Source organism: Schistocerca piceifrons, chromosome 5, assembly GCF_021461385.2.
Source record: "Schistocerca piceifrons isolate TAMUIC-IGC-003096 chromosome 5, iqSchPice1.1, whole genome shotgun sequence".
NCBI lineage: Eukaryota > Metazoa > Arthropoda > Insecta > Orthoptera > Acrididae > Schistocerca > Schistocerca piceifrons.
Window position 1 is genome coordinate 29,645,741 of NC_060142.1, and position 21,641 is coordinate 29,667,381.

The 21,641-nt window shown below is 42.9% G+C and overlaps 1 protein-coding gene across 1 annotated transcript in view; it reads left to right on the forward strand.

The window, feature by feature from the left end:
- LOC124797882 (retinol-binding protein pinta-like) overlaps window positions 1-21,641 on the forward strand; it is a 132,699-nt gene that overhangs the window by 105,942 nt on the left and 5,116 nt on the right. Inside the window, exon 6 of the mRNA XM_047260979.1 lies at window positions 2,921-3,026. Within this exon, the coding sequence (XP_047116935.1) occupies window positions 2,921-3,026 (106 nt within the window). The remainder of the gene's footprint in view (window positions 1-2,920; window positions 3,027-21,641) is intronic.

Consider the following 21,641-nt stretch of genomic DNA (forward strand, 5'->3'; position numbering starts at 1 on the left):
AGTTAAGAACAATATCCCGGCTTTTTTAATGTCCAGAGGACCACCATAAATCACGGTGACTTCACTGTAATCATTGTCTTTGGATGAAAGTGTCGCTTATGGCCGTCACATTGCGTATATCTTTCATTTACGTTCTGTACTACACTATAGCAGTTTTTTCTACACTCCTGGAAATTGAAATAAGAACACCGTGAATTCATTGTCCCAGGAAGGGGAAACTTTATTGACACATTCCTGGGGTCAGATACATCACATGATCACACTGACAGAACCACAGGCACATAGACACAGGCGACAGAGCCTGCACAATGTCGGCACTAGTACAGTGTATATCCACCTTTCGCAGCAATGCAGGCTGCTATTCTCCCATGGAGACGATCGTAGAGATGCTGGATGTAGTCCTGTGGAACGGCTTGCCATGCCATTTCCACCTGGCGCCTCAGTTGGACCAGCGTTCGTGCTGGAAGTGCAGACCGCGTGAGACGATGCTTCATCCAGTCCCAAACATGCTCAATGGGGGACAGATCCGGAGATCTTGCTGGCCAGGGTAGTTGACGTACGCCTTCTAGAGCACGTTGGGTGGCACGGGATACATGCGGACGTGCATTGTCCTGTTGGAACAGCAAGTTCCCTTGCCGGTCTACGAATGGTAGAACGATGGGTTCGATGACGGTTTGGATGTACCGTGCACTATTCAGTGTCCCCTCGACGATCACCAGTGGTGTACGTCCAGTGTAGGAGATCGCTCCCCACACCATGATGCCGGGTGTTGGCCCTGTGTGCCTCGGTCGTATGCAGTCCTGATTGTGGCGCTCACCTGCACGGCGCCAAACACGCATACGACCATCATTGGCACCAAGGCAGAAGCGACTCTCATCGCTGAAGACGACACGTCTCCATTCGTCCCTCCATTCACGCCTGTCGCGACACCACTGGAGGCGGGCTGCACGATGTTGGGGCGTGAGCGGAAGACGGCCTAACGGTGTGCGGGACCGTAGCCCAGCTTCATGGAGACGGTTGCGAATGGTCCTCGCCGATACCCCAGGAGCAACAGTGTCCCTAATTTGCTGGGAAGTGGCGGTGCGGTCCCCTACGGCACTGCGTAGGATCCTACGGTCTTGGCGTGCATCCGTGCGTCGCTGCGGTCCGGTCCCAGGTCGACGGGCACGTGCACCTTCCGCCGACCACTGGCGACAACGTCGATGTACTGTGGAGACCTCACGCCCCACGTGTTGAGCAATTCGGCGGTACGTCCACCGGTCTCCCGCATGCCCACTATACGCCCTCGCTCAAAGTCCGTCAACTGCACATACGGTTCACTTCCACGCTGTCGCGGCATGCTACCAGTGTTAAAGACTGCGATGGAGCTCCGTATGCCACGGCAAACTGGCTGACACTGACGGCGGCGGTGCACAAATGCTGCGCAGCTAGCGCCATTCGACGGTCAACACCGCGGTTCCTGGTGTGTCCGCTGTGCCGTGCGTGTGATCATTGCTTGTACAGCCCTCTCGCAGTGTCCGGAGCAAGTATGGTGGGTCTGACACACCGGTGTCAATATGTTCTTTTTTCCATTTCCAGGAGTGTATGTATGTTCAAAGTTTCATAGAGTTATGACACGTCATACGGAAGTTAATTTTGTCCCTGTAGTTTTGCACAACACTGTATTTTTTAATAAGAGTCTAATTTCCTGTTACAATAACAAATCATCAACTTTATCTTTGAAATTTACTGAAGTTGACAATCTTCCGATTTTTTTATCATTTCCTCTGTCAGCTTTTGTTACTCGCTTTTTTAGTTTTTGCGCATTTTCTGGCAGTCGATTTCATGTTCGTTAGGATTTTTTTCTGATTATGTGGCTGATTTCTTTCGGCAAAATGTCTCTAGTTAATTGTTGTATTTTATGTAAAGTGACATAAGATACATACCCTTTTTTGAGTAAGTCTTCCTCTTTGTTTGGACTGAAGTCAGACAGGTTTGTTAGTCATTGAGTCAGTGTAAGTATTTCATTCATGTTTACTGTGTTTGCAACCCTCGTATTTTTTTCTGTTTTATTCTTGCTTGTCTCTTCTGCCTTACACCAAGCCTTCAATGTGGAACTTTATATTTTACATGATAGTCTTGAAGACTGACGACATACATCCAAGATTAACTTGTTCTGACTGTCTGCGGACATTTTGGTGTTCAAATATTGTGTTCTGTTGAACCGTCCAATTCAATTTTCTAAGAATTATCGAGAAAAGAATTTTCCCCAGAATTCACATATCACACCAACTCATATGTCTCATATATGCTCCCAGATTATAAATCGCAACCTGTAACCATTCTGCTCGGCAGGAAACAAAATATATTGCAAATATATACTGTACCTGATACCTGACGCGGGTAAATGCTGAAACAGTATAAAAAGAGAAATGTACAAGCATAAGTTACATACAGCAGGTGTCAATAAAGTGTGGTGGCAGCAAGAACAGGATTTCTAGTTGGGTGAGTACATGGTTGTCAACCCAAAATCAAATAGCGCCAATGTAGGAGTAGGACGTTTGGCGACACTGCATCTAGCAGACCGCTTTAATTTGCACACGCAACGACCTGATTGTTAACGTCAATGCTAATTAACTTGGAAACGGCTGAACGTGTCGAATTTTTTTATCTTATCAGTTATTCCTCAGCACAAGTTACCCTACAGCACCGTTACCTTCTTCTCAGGTAGTTTCTGGCCACCCTGTATACATTTTAGCAGTCATTCTCGTTCCGTATGTGAATGGAATGGGAGGAAAACGCTAATATGTAGTACGGTGTGAAGTACCCTCTGGTGTACTCTCCACACCATTTTGCAGAGTATGGATGTTGATGTAGATGTAAGTATAGGATGTGGTTTTGTCACTGAGATCTTGTAACAGGTAATGTTGCTCTCCTTCAGATACACGTCCATCCTCCAGGATCAACGACGCTGTTTGACCACGTGGCAAAGGAACATCTGCCGGACGAACTAGGAGGCACTGGCGGTCCTATGGACAAACTTGCCTGTAAGTATGCACTGACAATAGCGATCTACTTAGAATGGTGGAAGGATACTTTAAAGTTCATAAATTAATATCTCGTGGTAATTCTGTTGCCTTCACTGTGACCACTTGCTGAATAACGATTACTTGCAACTACACACTTTCTGCCACTCGCTTCACAAACTATTTGTTTTTATGACCTTGGTTATAGGTTATTAGCGCATTTTCTAGTATTATTACTGAAAGAGATGCATAATGGGGAAAACGTAAGTCTTTGTACCATAAACGCTGAGATTCTTTCGACTTTGTAGTTCGTAGTCTGTGCAATCTCCTTTTATTTCGTGTGTAAACCTATAACAAGTGCCTGTATATAACAAGTGCAAATAACACAGTACTAGCATTTCGTGCTATTATGTAACACGAGTCTGGAATTCTGAAAGCGAAAGGTGTAGCTGTTTGCGCCAGAGACTACATACATACTCACGAACATAACATTACTAGACTGGCAATACCATATAGATATCACTCATTTCACTGAAGTCAGGACTTAAGAATCGCAATATGCCTCCGACCGCAAGGAAGGAGTAAACAGCTGTTTATCTACAATCTGCCAGGAAGTTTCAGCTGTTTATCTACTAATGAAACAGTCGTAATAAATGGTGATAAACTGAGATAACCACGTTACCTTTAGAGTTTTAACATAATGGTTAATGCATGTTTCGTCTCTGGTTGTAATATTTTGTACAGCAGGTGGAAGATGAAGGGAAAGGAACGCATCTCCATGCACGCAATTGTAGAAACGTCGTATTTTTGCTTTTGTAATATACGTAACCCTAAATAATTACATCACAATTTGTCTTATCTAAAGTAACGGGGGTGTTTACATTCTCTACGTGTTTAATAAACCTAGTGTTAACAGACATATCTCAATGTTCTTTTTTTAACCAGTCTTCATAATCTTAGGCTTTTCTTCGAGTAGTATAAGCACAAAGTGCTATTTAGCATTGAGTGTTCTTACGAAATCTACAGTCTGCTTTAATCATATGTATCTATTAGTTGACGTTCTTCTCATAACACGATTCTACAATGCATGTGCTAATCTCAACTAGTACACAAATATTTTCTCAAGTGCAGGACTTGCTTAGACCACCTCGTGAAACTTACATCATTTCGTTTCAGAAGATCATAGTAGTACCATCAACGAATTTCCTGATGTCGCTAACATACCTCACGAAACGTCAGGCTTCAGTGAAAGATGTGTGTTTGCCGGTCTAGAAATTTGTTATTTCTGTGCACTTTCGCAAACGCCGTCTTGAAGGTAAGAAAAGAAGGGAGATGGCGCTATAGACTTACGCTGTACGTTGTTTTGAAGCCAGAGTGGGTGGGGCCTGCCGCCATCTTAAATAGCCGAGTACATTAGCACACTGCTCTTTGCGATTATTTCTTGTTCAGCATCTATTTGAAATACTAAAGATTACAGTGCTTACGAGAATAACATAGCAACAGGAACGCAATTCCGAACTTTTTTTTTGTAATTGAGTGCGTATTTGCTCTAGTATTACGAGACACGTGGCTTCGTTAATGTGACATGTTTTTCATTGATATATTTCGAATATACAAAAACAGAAGGAAGTGATGTCAAAGGCATGACTTCGTAATCCACTTAATTCCTCCTTTGCTGTTTTCGTCTCAATAGTAATGAAGCTGGAACTCGTATGCACAACATTTTTAAAGTTCACAGTTGCAAAAAACTTGCGAACGTGTCCTTTGATATTCCGTAAACGTCTGCAATAAGGAAAGAAGCAAGGCATGCTGTCGTACGTTGTGCATATTAACAAAGAGAACGATTATTGAAATGTCAAAGAAACAGAACTGCATAGGGGTACACCTCCAAGCAGAATAGAGTTCTTGTTTTGTTAGGTTATTAGTGCATTAGTTTTGCTGTAGTTGACTCATCTTCTCACTCTGAAATCTTATCTACAATGCCTCATTCAGTGTGTGACTAATAACAGCAATTTGGGGGGTAAAAAACCAATATAATTTTCATATATATGTTTCAGTATCGAGCAATACTATAAATGTGATTAAGTGAATGCACTCAAACTGTTAGACCCCGTAAAATGGTTATTTTGCTTTAACATGTACGTAAGTTCAAATGGTTCAAATGGCTCTGAGCGCTATGGGACTTAACTTCTGAGGTCATCAGTCGCCTAGAACTTAGAACTACTTAAACCTAACTAACGTAAGGACATCACACACATCCATGCCCGAGGCAGGATTCGAATCTGCGACCATAGCGGTCGCGAGGTTCCAGCCTGTAGCGCCTAGAACCGCTCGGCCACCCCGGCCGGCATGTATGTAAGTCATATGTTAGTAACGATAACATAACCAGTGTAACATATAGTCCTACATTTCCAACAGTAGCCTATTTTCTTCTCTTCCCGGAATATTTCTCGACTGTAACTTTCAGTTTTTCAGGAATAAGAAAACATATTACAATTGAAATGTATGTCTACTTTGATCATCTGCTTCATTTTAGATTTGAATTTCAATTTGGGGTTTTCATGCATCTGAGTCTAAGCCGTGCTTTCTCATTTATCAACAGTTAGTCAGCTAGCTTCATGGTCCGTGTACATATCATTTCCACTATAAATTGTAATGATGTGGCGCGAGTCATTTGTATTAGAATTAACTGCTTTTACATATGCCTCCATGCTCATTATTTGTTTTTTGTTTTTTAATTAAAGACAGACAGATGTTAGAGGGTAATTCCTACCCATCACTATATACACATTATAATTATGTATAGTCTTCTGCGGAATTGGAGGAATTGTCAAAGAGGAACGTTTTCAGTTTAGTTTCAAATTTTACTTTGCTGTCTTTCGGGCATTTTATGCCACTGGGTATGTGATCAAAACTTTTGGTTGCAGCATAGTTAACCCCTGTTTGTGCTGAGACGATCTTAATGTGGCGTAATGAATGTCATTTTCTCCTGCTATTGTAATTATTTACATCATTGTTCCTGTTGAAGTGTAGTGGATTATTTACGAAAAATTTCCTGAGGGAATAACTATACTGCAATCAGATAAATTGCTACTCACACACCGAACAGCAGGCACACACGACGAGTTCCGCCAAAGTCTTCTTTACAGCGGAAGCAAAGCATACACACACACTGATACAATCATACACACAAAACTCATTCACACAAGGCAGCTGTCTCCAGCTGCTCTAGCCAGAATGTTTTTTTTTTTTTTTTATTTAAAGAAGGAGCAAATGAGAACAATGAATGAACTATATGTGGGAGGAACTTACGGCATGGCGTGTCGCACCAATAATGAGCCCGGTCACACGGCCGTGCTTCGTGCGGGGGCGAGATCGTTGGTGGAGCGTGGCTCCGATGTCAGAGCGCTCACGGTTTGGAAGACAATGAAGAACACAGGAAATAATAAATGTCAACAGCGCAACCACAATTACTGCATACAAAGAAAACAATGCTTGAACGGTTCCACTTATGAAAGAAATATGATTCTTTTAATCTTTAGATTACGTCCGGATCGAGTAGTACATCTGTGAACGACGCAAGCTGACATTTTTATAAAACGACTACGTCTCCGCACAATAAAAGCATCAGACGATGCTTAGGACACGACCCAAAAGCCGACAGATATCACCAACGGTGGAAACAGGACATGGGAACGTCAGAGTGACATAACAGGGAAGTGTCACCGCGGTGGACCATGGAAGTATCGGTAAAGCTATTGTTTTGGGCTACATAAGATGGCAGACGTCGGCTTCAAGTTTCTGACGTAATGACAACTACCACAATTTTTTTCCCCGCCACGGACGCAGCTCGATGCAATACTAATTCTGATTTCTTCATTATTCTTAGTTTTTATGTAATTGATAAGTGTAATAAGACTCAGTGTGGTGTCACCGCCAGACACCACACTTGCTAGGTGGTAGTTTAAATCGGCCGCGGTCCATGTAGTACATGTCGGACCCGCGTGTCGCCACTGTGATCGCAGACCTAGCGCCACCACCAAGGCAGGTCTCGTGATACGAGAGTGGACTCGACCCCAGTTGTACGAGAGCCTAGCTACCGACCAGTTGTACGCGAACCTAGCTATCGCCCAGTTGTATGAAGCCTTTTTCTCTCATTAGCCGAGAGACAGAATAGCCATCAGAAGTTAATGGCTACGAACTAGCAAGGAGCCATTTGTATCAGTGCCTATAGCTTACGAGTATTCAAGAGAAATAAAAGATAAGTACAAAGCATCTACATACTTTTCTTCTTATTCATTAATAAGTTCTCATGTTCCAGACTTCACGCCCGTATGCTTAATGCGTGCACTATCGGCTACAGCGTTAGTCAAGCTTTCTTTTGCAGCAATCCACTTCACAGTGTCGGTCCAGCTACCGATACTATATATGGCGACGAGGATGGGATCCGAACCCACGCGTGCACAGCACTGTACTTGGTTCGGAATCGATGCTGCGATTACGAATATGTGTTCTTCGTGCCCGGCGTGTGCCGAACAACAGTCCGCACCGCCGCGGAAAGTCTTTGCGTGGCCAAAAGCCACTTCCCCTTGGCAACGCTTGCACATTGATTTTGCTGGTCCATTCTGGAATGCTCGATGGTTGGTTCTGGTCGACGCCTTCAGTAATTTTCCTTTTGTTGTCCGGATGTCTTCCACGACGTCCTCCGCCACCATCCAAGCGTTGTCTGCTATCTTTTGCATTGAAGGTCTTCCGCAGACTATTGTTTCCGACAATGGCCCACAATTCATGTCCGCAGAATTTCAGTCATTCTGCCAGGCAAATGGTATTCAACATCTGACATCCGCGCCGTTTTCGCCTCAGTCCAACGGTGCCGCTGAACGCTTGGTCCGGACTTTCAAGTCACAGATGTTGAAATTGAAAGAGTCGCATTCTCGGGAGGACGCATTGTTGCTCTTTTTGTCTTCGTATCGCTCTCAGCCCCGAGATGGTCGCTCGCCGGCTGAGTTGCTCCACGGTCGTCCTCATCGCACCTTGATGTCATTGCTGCATCCGCCGCATCAGGTTCCTGCGCAGCGGCAGACTCCTGCTTTTGCTCCAGGCGACGTTGTGTTTTATCGCAACTATCGAGGTTCACGGCGTTGGCTCGCAGGGCGCATTCTTCGCTGCCTCGGCCGCGCGATGTATTTGGTTTTGGGGGCCTCTGGTGAGGTGCGTCGGCATCTCAATCAGCTGCGCCTCTGTCGTCGCTCGGGTTCTGCCGCTCCCCGTCTGCTTTCAGCGACGGTGCCGTCCGGTCAGCGCCCTGGGGACCCATCTACTGGCTCGCCTCATCCCCAGGTGTTACCGACGATGCCTTCCATTTTGCCCCATGGCGACGCGCCGCCGCCGCCGCCGCAGCAGCAGCAGCCGCCGGCGCCGACCGCATTCGACGCTTCGTTGCAGCCGCCAGGCGCCTCCCAGGGTCACGCGCCGCCGATCGCTTCCCGTGACCAGCTGTCCTCCGCCATGGAACTCCAGCCCGCTCCGGACCACATGACGTCATCGCGCGTCGGCTACCCCGACGCCATGGACATAGACCCTTCGGTCCCTCATGTCTTCTCACGGGCGCATACACCGCATGTTGACGTGCACCCTGGACTAGTTTTGCAGGCGTTTCCTAGCTCCCCTCGGACCGGATGGCCGGGTGCGGGTGGCACAGCCTCGCCTGTTGTTAGGCTCCCCACCTCCTCGCATACGTCAACATGTGGTCCTCCCCACGGCGGGCGGAAGCCTTATTCCACGACCGTTCGCCGATTTGCGGGGGAGGAATGTGGTGTCACCGCCAGACACCACACTTGCTAGGTGGTAGTTTAAATCGGCCGCGGTCCATGTAGTACATGTCGGACCCGCGTGTCGCCACTGTGATCGCAGACCTAGCGCCACCACCAAGGCAGGTCTCGTGATACGAGAGTGGACTCGACCCCAGTTGTACGAGAGCCTAGCTACCGACCAGTTGTACGCGAACCTAGCTATCGCCCAGTTGTATGAAGCCTTTTTCTCTCATTAGCCGAGAGACAGAATAGCCATCAGAAGTTAATGGCTACGAACTAGCAAGGAGCCATTTGTATCAGTGCCTATAGCTTACGAGTATTCAAGAGAAATAAAAGATAAGTACAAAGCATCTACATACTTTTCTTCTTATTCATTAATAAGTTCTCATGTTCCAGACTTCACGCCCGTATGCTTAATGCGTGCACTATCGGCTACAGCGTTAGTCAAGCTTTCTTTTGCAGCAATCCACTTCACAGTGTCGGTCCAGCTACCGATACTATACTCAGAAGGAGCAACTCTGGCTTTAATAGTACATGAAAGTAGACGTGATCTATACTGGAATATTTCTTATTAATTGTCATGCGCCGTCTTGTGCACATAAGAGAAATTTCATATTTGAAGTTAAATGGAAATGAAAGTATAATGTCAAATGTATGGAAAGTGCTGTAAGAAGATTACTCTATATGTGTACGAATTTAAGGCGCTTCTTCAAAATCATTTTTTGACTTAAAAAGAACCATTATAATGGAGTGACTGCTATGCTGTAGACAGGAGGTTGGATATAATTCTGGTGCATGGAACTATTTCCAATTCATCGATGGTCCTGATATTCCTCTTGTCATCGTTCGACTATTTGCAGATCGCATTTACTCCACTCCATGAACTCCGAATTTATATGTGACACTTCACCATTGCTCCCATTTGAACCCGTCATCTATCTGCATGCTCCAGAAACTGTTTCTGTGTGTGTCGTACTAAAGAATTTCGTGGGGCTTCATGAGATCAACGTAAAAGCTGAGAGAACTTATCAAGTAAGTGAAAACTATGCATGTGATGTGAGTGATCAAGAGTCAAAGCTATAGCGGTGGGTCGTCTTATTATGTCGCTCATAATTAAAAATCAGCAATTGCATCTTTATGTCAATTCAGAGCTTTATCCTTGGATTTTCAGTGTAATTATTCGTGATTCGTGGAAATGAATGCTGTCGTTTAAAAGTCAAGTTCATACTCAAGAGCTAGCAGTATGGATTAGTGAACTATTGATTTAAGAGTTGAAATATCCATCTACATCTACATGGCTACTCTAAAACGACACTTGCAGAGGGTTTATCGAACCACTTTCATAATAATTATCTTATTCCACTCCGAACAGCGCGTGGAAATAATGACCACCATTATCTTTCTGTGCGAGCTTTGATTTCCGTTATTTTATTATGATGGTGGCCCTCCTTATGTAGGTCGGCGACAAAAAAATACACATATCAAAAATGTTTTGCATCACCCCAGTTCCCAGAACTGTGGATACCGTATCACAGACAGAGCCCTTTAACTATTCAGAGATGTCACTAAAACCGCCCCAAAGATGTAAACAACCACGCATGAGCAGCGCCTAATAGCCGGAGTGGGTCCGACAGCCGAACAGTTCCAGTCATTCCACCAGGAAGGAGGTACACGGCTTGTGTCGTCTGTAGTTCAACCAATGATTGTTGCTCTGTGCCAGGAACGGCTCTCAACAAGGGACGTGTTCAGGCGTCTATGAGTGAACCAAAGCGATGTTGTTCGATCATGAAGACACAGAGAGACAGGAACGGTCGATGACATGCCTCGCTCAGGCCGCCCAATGGCTACTACTGTAGTGGATGACTCTACTTGCGGATTATGGCTCGGAGGAACCCTGACAGAAACGCCACCATGTTGAATAATGCTTTTCGTGAAGCTACAGGACGTCATGTTACGACTCAGACTGCGCAATAGGTTGCATGATGCGCAACTTCACTCCCGACATCCATGGCGAAGTCTCTCTTTGGAACCACGACACCATGTAGCGTGGTACAGATGGGCCCAACAATGTGCCGAACGAACCGCTCAGGACTGGCATCACGTTCTCTTCATCGATAAGTGTCGCATATGCCTTCAACCAGACAATAGTCGTACACGTGTTTGGGGGTAACCCAGTCAGGCTGAACGCCTTAGATACACTGCGCAGTGAGTGCAGGAAGGTGGAGGTTCCCTGCTGTTTTGGGGTGGCATTATGTGGGGCTGACGTATGCTGCCGGTGGTCATGGAAGGGCCGTAACGCCTACACGATACGTGAATGCCATCCTCCGACCGATAGTGCAACCATATCGGCAGCATACTGGTGAGGCATTCATCTTCATGAACCACAATTCGCGCCCCAATCGTGCAAATCTTGTGGATGACTTCCTTCAGGATAACGACATCGCTCGACTAGAGTGGCCAGCATGTTCTCCAGACATGAACTCGATAGAACTTGCGTGGGATAGATTGAAAACGGCAGATTATGGACGACGTGACCGACCAATCACTCTGAGGGATCTACGACCAATCGCCGTTGAGGAGTGGCACAATGTGGACTGACAGTGCCTTGATGAACTTGCAGATAGTATGCCACGACGAATACAGTCATACATCGGTGCAAGATGACGTGCTACTGGCTGTTAGAGGTACCGGTATGTACAGCAATCTGGACCTCCACCTCCGACGGTCTCGCTGTATGGTGGTACAACATACAATGTTTGGTTTTCATGAGGAAAAAAAAGGGTGGAAATGATGTTTACGTTGATCTCTATTCCAATTTTCTGTACAGGTTTCGAAACTCTAGGAACCTAGGTGACGCAATTTTTTTTTTTTATGTGTGTATTTTCGCATTCGAAGGAGAAAGTTTACGGTTGAAATTTCGTGAGCAGATCGCGCCGCAACGAGAAACGCCTTTGTTTTAATAATGTTCATCCTGAATCCTGTATCATGGCTGTTACACTCTCTCCTCATTTCTCGATAGTACAAAAAGTGCTGCCCTTCTCTGAACTATCTTGATGTACTCCATTAATCCTATCTTGTAAGGATCACACATCACGCAGCAATACTCTAAAAGAGGTTGACAAGTGTAAAGGCAATCTCTTTAGTAGATCTGTGGTAACTGGTAAGTATTCTGCCATTAAAACGTAATCTTTGGTCCGCCTTTCCCACAACATTTTCTTTGTGTTTTTTCCAATTTAAGTTGTTCGTAATAGCAGTTACTAGATATTTAGTTGCGTTTAGGGTTTTAGATTTGATTGATTTATTTTGTAACCGGAGTTCAAAAGGTTCAAATGGCTCTGACCACTATGGGACTTAACTTCTGAGGTCATCAGTCCCCTAGAACTTAGAACTACTTAAACCTAACTAAACTAAGGACATCACACACATCCATGCCCGAGGCAGGATTCGAACCTACGACCGTAGCGGTCGCGCGGTTCCAAACTGTAGCGCCTAGAACCGCTCGGCCACCTCGGCCGGCAACCGGAGTTCAACGGATTCCTTTTAGCACTCATGTGTATGACCACACACTTTTCGTTATTTAGGCCAATTGTCAGTTCTCGCACCATACTAATTACAACTACTTAGAACTTTATAATGTTCTTAGCATTAAATTACGTGGCCTGTGTGCTATGTAGTCCGAACTGAATTGACCACACTACTTCCTATTAAAACACCTGACCTTGCGCATCACATGTACTTTGTAACAGATACATACAGTTCAGTTGCCAAATAACAAACTAACAAATAAACACACGCATAAATCCATCCGTATTTCAATGGCGAGAAGGAGATAAAGTTAAGTCGTCTATTAGAGTGAGAGCTCCCTGGCGAGAATTCTTGATCATTTCTGTTAATTTCACTGTGGGTGTTTGCTAATACTTGATTATGTGGTAAAGGTAAAACACTCCTTTTTTGCCACGTGCTTCAGCACATTAGATATGAAAATCGTGACTTGTACATTCTGCAAACCAATGCAATTTGATAAACAAGTTCTAATAAAATGTAACGTTCGCTGTAGCTACGGAAAGAACAAGCACCGTACAGTAAGAATTGTGGTAGATCAGAGGCTGGGCCAGACAATGATCATCTTGCACCCACATTCTGTTGTCTTGTCGTCTCGCCAAAGCATCATAGATAACTGGTGCTGCCAGGTTTTCAAACTAAAAGGACGAAATATTTTGGAATTGTGCCCAAAGTAGTCCCATTGTGGCATTATCGGCATGTTTTATCTTTAGGAGGCCATTATGTACAACTGTATACAAAAGTAAACACAGACAATAAGCGTTTCATGAGACGTTTATGTATTGGATCTCCTTCTGCAAACAGTTTGAAAATTAAATAGAATTCGTTAAGTACACGGTACATAAAAATATTTAATTAAATCGTCTTTCACAACATTTTAGCACTAGTCATATTTAAGTTCAGTAACTTTCATAGCATCATAGCACTCTTAATAATCACTGAAATATTTAATTACAACAACTTTCATAAAATTATAGCCCTATTAGTATTTACCATTTGAATAGTACTCATTAAAAATGTGACTTCATCTATTATTTGTTTGAAAAACTCTTTACACGAAAAGTTCAAGTTTGTAACATTTTGTAATCCAGCCTTAATAAGTTCAACAAAACTTCTGTTTCTTATAGCAATGCATTTGGTAGTCATCATTAAAAACAACCTTCTAGTATGGGCATTGGATCCTGGAATGCTCGTGACCATACTCAATACTTCTTTTCAAATGTGGTACATTAAATCCTTTGTTATAGTTGTTGCATTCTACCAACTTAATAAATTACTACTTTTTCTGTGGTTGATGCGTACTGCCAACATTCTCCTATTCGTCCATGTACTATGTTGAATTCCCTTCTGCATAAAGCAGTGTTATTCAACCTTTTTAAATACGCGACCCCTTCCCAAGGACAAAAAAAAAAAAAAATCTGGTGGCCCCCAGAATCGTAATAAAACTCTGTCATTGATTTCAAAGGCAAAATATTTTATCTTTTTAGTGAAACTAAACTGATTGAGATATCAAGTGCGCAGTGCAAGGTAGTCGCAACGCCCTGCGAGGAGTGATACACAGTGTATTCTTTGCCGCGTAGAGACGTGGGGGCGAGAACTGGTCAGCGGTCGCATACGCACACATTTCCTCTCCTTTCAGTCAGTTTTCCGAGTACGCCAGCGAGTACGGACGTGATAAGACCGTTTTTGCGCTTCGGTCCGTGCCAGCATAAAATGGAGAAGTTTCTCAAAAGATCTGTACAGCTCCCCATGTCTGGTACAAGTGGTAGTGGCGGATTCAAATCAAATTCGAAAAAAATATTTTTTATTTTGCAAAGCATTGCCTGCGAACACTAATGGCCAGTATTTGCACGACATGTTTTTAGAAAGCACTCGAAACTACAAGATCTATTGGACCAAATGTATCGCCATTTCTACTGATGGTGCTAAAGCAATGAATGGCAATAAAAGTGGACTCGTTCAGAAATTAGAATCAGTAATATCAGATGATTCGTGGACACACTGCTCTCTTCATCGACAAGCTCTAGAGCTACGGATTTAACCTTTGATTTAAAAGATGTGCTTAACCCTAGGATGCATATACAGGACCTCCGAGGCCCTTGTATGTCTTCATATTTTAAAAAATTCCGTAATTTTTTGTTTGATTTCCAACTGCTTTCCAGTACTCTTTCACTAACACTGTGACATTCCTCCTATAAAGTCTGAACGAGATACCTTTTTAAGTTTTTTGTATAATTCAATACGTCTACCCATACACCGTGAATGCATAAGCAGGGCTTTAGAAGCCCTCACACATTTATAAATGTTCATTAGCCTATATTGTCTTCAACATTTGTTTGGGAGCAGCTATTAATTCAACAATAACTGTAGTGGTATTTCCAGCAACAGGAGTGCCAGCAGCAGCAGTAGCTGTAGTAGTAATAGTATAACTAAAAATAATACACACTACTTTGACATATTGGCGATGTCGGTGTATTACTGATCGTTTTGCTATCAAATGTTTTATCATTGCGTAGTATTGTTATCCTGTGCTGCTCTTGTCAGCCTCATTGTTACTGTAGTGTGTTTGTTGGTGCAAGGCCCATATTGTTACAAGTATGACTCGTTTAGTGCTGCACAAGCTGCTGTTCGAGAGACACACCATTTGCTATGGCTTCGACACGCAAAGCAAGAGAGTGAGTACGTGCAAATGCAGCTAATTTTGAAAGTGTTGTGGCTCAGTGGTTTGAAGAAGATGATTCTTGCGAGGAAGGAAATATTTTTGAAGATGCAAGTAGTGAATAATCAGCCAATGAACCTGCAGATGTGAATATTGAGGCAGATGACAGTCCTTCCCATACTATTACTTCATCAGAGTCTGAAAATGAAGAACCACCAGGCAAATCCTACATATACAGCCACCATGTCAGTAAATAGATTCGAGGACATAAGGAGAATGATTAGATTTGATGGCAGGCGTACCCGTGAAGATCGATCTGCTGATGACAAACTTCCAGCTGTTTACTATGTATGGGAACTATTTCTCGACAAGTGTAGAAATAGAGTGATTCCCAATTATTCACTCACAGTTGACGAACAGCTAGTCCCATTCCATAGAAGATGCAGCTTCACCCAGTATATTCCCTCTAAACCAACCAAGTATGGCATAAAAATATTTTGGTTATGTGATGCTACATCTGCATATGCTTTAGACGAAATGTTTACACGGGAAGGAAGCCCCATGGCCGGCCGGAGTGGCCCTGCGGGTCCAGACGCTACAGTCTGGAGCCGAGCGACCGCTACGGTCGCAGGTTCGAATCCTGCTTCGGGCATGGTTGTGTGTGATGTCATTAGGTTAGTTAGTTTTGATTAGTTCTAAGTTCTAGGCGACTGTTGACTTCAGAAGTTAAGTCGCATAGTGCTCAGAGCTGTTCGAACCTTTTTTTGATGCCCCATGAACCTATTCAGAAAAATTTTGGATTGAATGTGGTGAAAGATCTTGCTAAAAGCATTGAAGGATCATCAAAAAATATTACTGTTGACAACTTATTTAAAAGTATGCAACTGGCAGAAGAGATGCTTCAGAAGCAAATTACAGTGGTAGGAACAATCAAACAAAATAAACTAGAAATTCCTAATGAGATGAAACCATCTGTCTCAAGAGCGATTCATTCCTCTTTGTTTGCATTTAGAGATGAAATTACAATGGTGAGTGATGTTCCCAAAAAGAAAAAGTCTGTAGTTCTCATTAGCACAATGCACCACGACAGAAACATTGATGAAACTCATGCAAAAAAGAAACCAGATATAATAAAGTTCTATAGCTCTACGAAGGGTGGAGTAGATCAAATGGACCAGAAAATTCCTTATTACACTGGCAAGAGACAAACAAGAAGATGGCCATTTGCATTATGGATGAACATGATGGACGTCGCAGCAATGGACTGTGAAATGTTATTTTTCGCCCAACGTCTGACATACCATAGTGGATGTAGTGATAAAAGGCGTTTGTTGCTAAGAGATTTGGCAGAGGAAATGGTAAGACCACCAATGGAACTTCGTATTCGGAGCCCTAATCTTCCAAAGAAAATCGTTGATGCCATGCAATGATGTGGTGATCAAAAAGATGTCATATTGCCGAACCAACTATCTGTTTCAGGAAAAAGAAGAAGATGCAATTATTGTCCATATAATAAACACAGGAAAAGTGCTATGACATGCATTAAGTATAAAACCAACATTTGTAAGGAACATAGTGGCGTTCTTTGTGCTTCTTGTTTGTCACATGTTGAAAACTAAGAAAAATGCAATTTTATGTGGACAATGAATAATAACTTTTTGTCAAAATATTGCCTATATACATAATATTGTGAATAATGAGTATGTTTTAATTGAAGAAATTGGTTGTAATAAATGTTATAAAATATAAACTGCAACTTATAAGTGAAGTAATAAAATTAGTTGTATATGTTATATGTAAATGGATGTAACTAATAAAAATTCACTCTTAGAGTTTTTTTAAAAAAATTAATAAAATGTTAATCAGGCCCACCAGATCCTGTTACAGTATCTTAGGAATCTTTCAATATGACAATCAATTTGACAGCAATAAAGTTAACTCCAAAGAATGATTATATGAAAAGAGGAAAATTTTAAATTAGAGCAGGGCCTTGGAGGCGCTGCATATGCATTCATGTGTGTTTTCGGCACCATGCATCCTAGGGTTAAAGAGGTGATCAAAGTTGTGAACTCTATTAAAGGTACAGCGTTGCAAATTCGACTATTTGGAATCATTTGCGAAGACATGGGTTCGCTGCACCAAAATATTCTTTATCAGGCAGAGGTCAGTGGGCTTTCCAAAGAAAAGGTAGTTACACGAGTTCTTGAACTAAAAGATGAATTGTTAATGTTCTTACATGATTTTAAGTCTAGATATGGTTACTATTTTTCTGACCTTGTTTGGATACTAAAATTAGCATTTCTGGCTGATCTTTTAACCACCCGAAAATTGTAAATAAAAACCTGAAAAGGGAAAGAAGGAAACATTATAACAGCCAGGGGTAAATCCAATGATACCTTACAAAACTTTGTTTGTGGTCAAAGTCTTTACAAAAGATGACGTCTGAGTGTTTCCCTTCCATTCAGAGGAGTGTAGAAGAAACTGCAGTCGACCATTCGGTGATAGTAAGTGCTCACATTCCTTGGATGATACAAAGTTTGCACAATTTGGAAGAGAAACTATGAAGTTATTTTCCAGAAATGATCTCCGAAGCTGGAAATGGGCATAGACGGATAGTAAATCCTTTTCTGGGCATCGAGTCCCACAGATTGACTGGTTTTAACTTAGGGAGTTTGGTGGCCAGAAGTGTACTGTAAACTCAGACTGGTTCCTTTCGAAGCACGCACGTACACTGCGAGCTATATAACTCTTTGCATTGTCATACTGGTAGATGCCAACGTACAGAAGAAAGAATGAAGTGAATGTAGGGGTGGACGTGGTCCCCAAGGACAGGCACATACTTGTGTTGTTCCATTGTGCCTTCCAGAATGATGAGGTCACTCAGGGAAGGCAACTGAAGCGTTCCCCAGACCATAACGCTCCTTCCTCCGCCCTGAACCCTTCCCGCGATTGTTCCACGGTCGTACATGCCTACTGCCGTCTGTCCGATGGAGCGTAAAAAGTGATTCGTCTGAAAAGGCTACCTGTAGAGACTCGGTGGACGCCCAGTTGCGGTATGGGCGTGTAAATAACATCCCTCTTCGCCGATGAACAGCAGTCAGTGTGTTTGCATGAACTATGCGTCTGCTGCGGAGGTCCGATCACAGCAACGTTCGCTGATCCGACGTTGAGGAGACATTGTCGGTAGACCCTTGGTTCATCTGGGCCGCCATCTGCCCAACAGTTGCCCATTTATTCGCCCATTCAGTTCTCCATAGCCTTCCTTCACTCCTTTCGTTTATGGCCCGTGGTGGACTACAGTTACCTTGGTGCTACTTTTGGACAGCGACATTTTGTCATACACAGTGTGCTTTAACCATGGCGGCGTCAGATAAATGGCTCCGTTTCCGCGCTGCGTTGTTTTCCGCACACCCTCCCGCCGCCGAGCCACGTTTTATACACCCTCTACTGCTAGTGCTGCCACCTGCGGTCTGTGAGTTGTTGTCATACGTTGATACTGAACATTAATGTGATTGGACCGCGTATTATTACGATGAACAAAGTACAGTCAAACCTTCTATAAAGAGTGATTCGCATAACGATCAATACTTACTTACTTACTTACTCACTGGTCATACTGGACTCGAGAGTCCATTAACGCAGCAACATATTTTCACCATCTGTCACTGTCTTGGGCTATTTCCTTCCATTCACCTTCAATACCTAGGCTCCTTAGACTTCACATCGTCCTCCCATCTACGCCTCGGTTTCCCCACAGGACGTTTTCCCTCTAAGTGCCCTACCAGTACTCTGCGCGCTGCCCTGCCCTCATCCATTCGAGCTACGTGACCCGCCCATAGCAGCCTACGTGATTTAATAATACTGATTATGTCAGGGCTAGAATAGAGTTCGTGAACCTCTTCGTTATGCAGTTTTCGCCACTCTCCGCTAATGTCATCCCTTTTCGCTCAGAAAATTTTCCTCAAAATTTTGTTTTCAAATACTCGAAACGGCTTTTCATTTTGCACTGTGAGAGACCAAGTCTCACACCCATACAGCATAACTGGTAGAATAATAGTTTTGTATATTCTAATCTTTAAATTCCTAGACAATATTCGTGATGAAAGTAATCTATTCAGTGAGAAGTAGCACGCATTTCCTGCCCGTAATCTCTTCTTCAATTCGGATTCAATCTCATTTCTTGAAGTGATGTCCACGCCTAGATACTTAAATGTGTTCACTTTTTCAAACTGCATGTCTCCAACTCTTAACATTTCCTGATCTACTGCTGTTGGCATTCTAGTAGTAACCAGGTATTTAGTTTTGTCTTCACTTATCCTAAGACCTACATCTTCACTAGCCTTGATTAACGCTTTCGCGTTTGCTGTTAGAGACTCTTTCCTATCGCTAATGATGTTTAGATCATCTGCATACCCTAATTTCCATTTAACTCCACACCCTCTGAATTATCTGCTGCCATTCGTACAATATATTCTAGGACTAAATTAAAAAGTAGCGGAGACAGGGCATCTCCCTGCTCAAGTCCGTTCTCTATTACAAATTATTCTGATCAATAGACAACGATCAATACAAAACGTAATTTTGTAAAAGGTTGAATCACTTAACGGGCAATGATTCGCATATCGAGTCTGTTCAGAGCCTTAATTTTCAGTATTGGATAACCATTTCCAATACACCTTCCGACATAGACCTCTTCAGTTGGGCAACAAGTCACACGCTGATGTATGATCTTCCGCCGTGAACAAAAAATTTTGGGAATTTGTGGTATGGACTCACGGGACCAAACTGCTGAGGTGATCGGCGCCTAAGCTTACACACTACGTAACCTAACTTAAACTAGCTTACGCTAAGAACGGCACACACACACACACACCCATGCCTGAGGGAAGACGGGGGCAGCCTCGCGGACCGTGACAAGGCGCCTCAGACCGCTCCGCCGTGTACAGCAGAAGTTCTGATCAGTGACAATGATGCCGATATTCCTGTACTCAGGTGTACTGTGAGCGGTGCTCCTTGCGCCTTAGTTGTTATTTCCAGTACATCCACTTTGTCCTCCTTGCCGAATTTGCAAACTCTCTGTGACGATATAGCATGCTCTCCTAACTTGGAAGGCTTATGTTAATTCGTGGTGTTGAAATACCTATTTGTGAATTCCATTTGAGATATGTCTGCCGATAAGCAACACGAGTTCAATAAAGCTGTCCATAAAACAATAAGTTGGGAGATGTTTTATTCAACTAGTCGTCTTCTGCTTTTAGCACTCATTTTAAACAGTAGGCAAAAACAATCGTCTTTAGAAAAATTTCTTGTAAAAAAGGATGTATAATATTATACATTACGTTACTGTTTTACAAGTATTATTAGTACCTTTCGGAATGGAACGCAGTGCCCTACTTTTATGTGGATTTCTCAGAGCAATATGTTTCACATAACAAGTGTTTCATGTTGCAAGTAAGACCCAGAAGCGAATTATGCTCGTTAAGCGTGATTCCACTGTATAATCAATTTGTAAGGAAGTAGGTCTTCTTTCGAACTTCTCTAAGTTATTTACTGTATCTTGTTCACTTAGTTGTCTATCAGTTCATGCAAAAAGGTTTCAGGGTTTGCGTTTATTCATCGTTAACAGTCTTACATTCTTTTCAGTTCGGAATTAATGTTAAACGAGGAGTTATGTAATTGCAATAGATTTTTGTTTATAACGGATTTGACGGTGAAATACTGTTGATGAAGGTGGCTTTGATAGTAATTTGATTTATTTAATTTAACTGATATTGGATCTGAGGTTTTTTCAATTTTCTTAGATTACGTTTTTGTACTAGGCTGGTTGTTCTACTTGCGATCATCCAATTTCAAAAGAAGACAAAATTTCTTATTCATTAGTTGCTAAAATATCTGATATATGTTACTATAAATTATGTATTGTAGTAGTATTGAAAAGATTTTTTAACTGTATAAAGCGCTATCAAGATAACAATGGTTCACTTCACCGAAATCGCAAATAACAACACGAAAGAAATCAGATATGAACTAGACGGCAAGCAACGACGACTTCAAAGAAATTCCGATCAGGCCGCAGAGCTACGATAATACAAACATTCAATTTGACGTGAGGTCAAGCATCCTAGATGAGACTGATAGAAATTGCTATACTTCGTGCCTTCTCTCACTGATGACAATCTCAGGGGTCTATTGTTTTGTTCGAAACACGGGAGTTGAAGTGAATTCTAGCAACCATGGTGCGAAGTCTTTCACTTGAGCTGTGAGTGTGTTGTTTCAGCCATTTTGTGTCACATTTCACCACGAGCGTCTTTGAAATGAGCTTCAACGAAACAGTCTTGTTCTGTGTAATATTTTACCACAATAGTTGAGCGGCACGAAAGCTAATTTGTCAGTACTGCACGGAATTCTGCACCCGCACCGCCGTACTGACCGGGGGTAATGTGATCCCTCCCCTCTCCCAACAAACCTCTCAGTAAAAGAACTCGCTAACTCAGTCCGTACAGCACTTAGTGGCCCTTGCTGCCCTATTTCCATACTGCAGTTATCTAAGATTTCGAAAATCATCGTGCCACTTCCGGCCGGTGCAAGTCTTTGCGTATATGA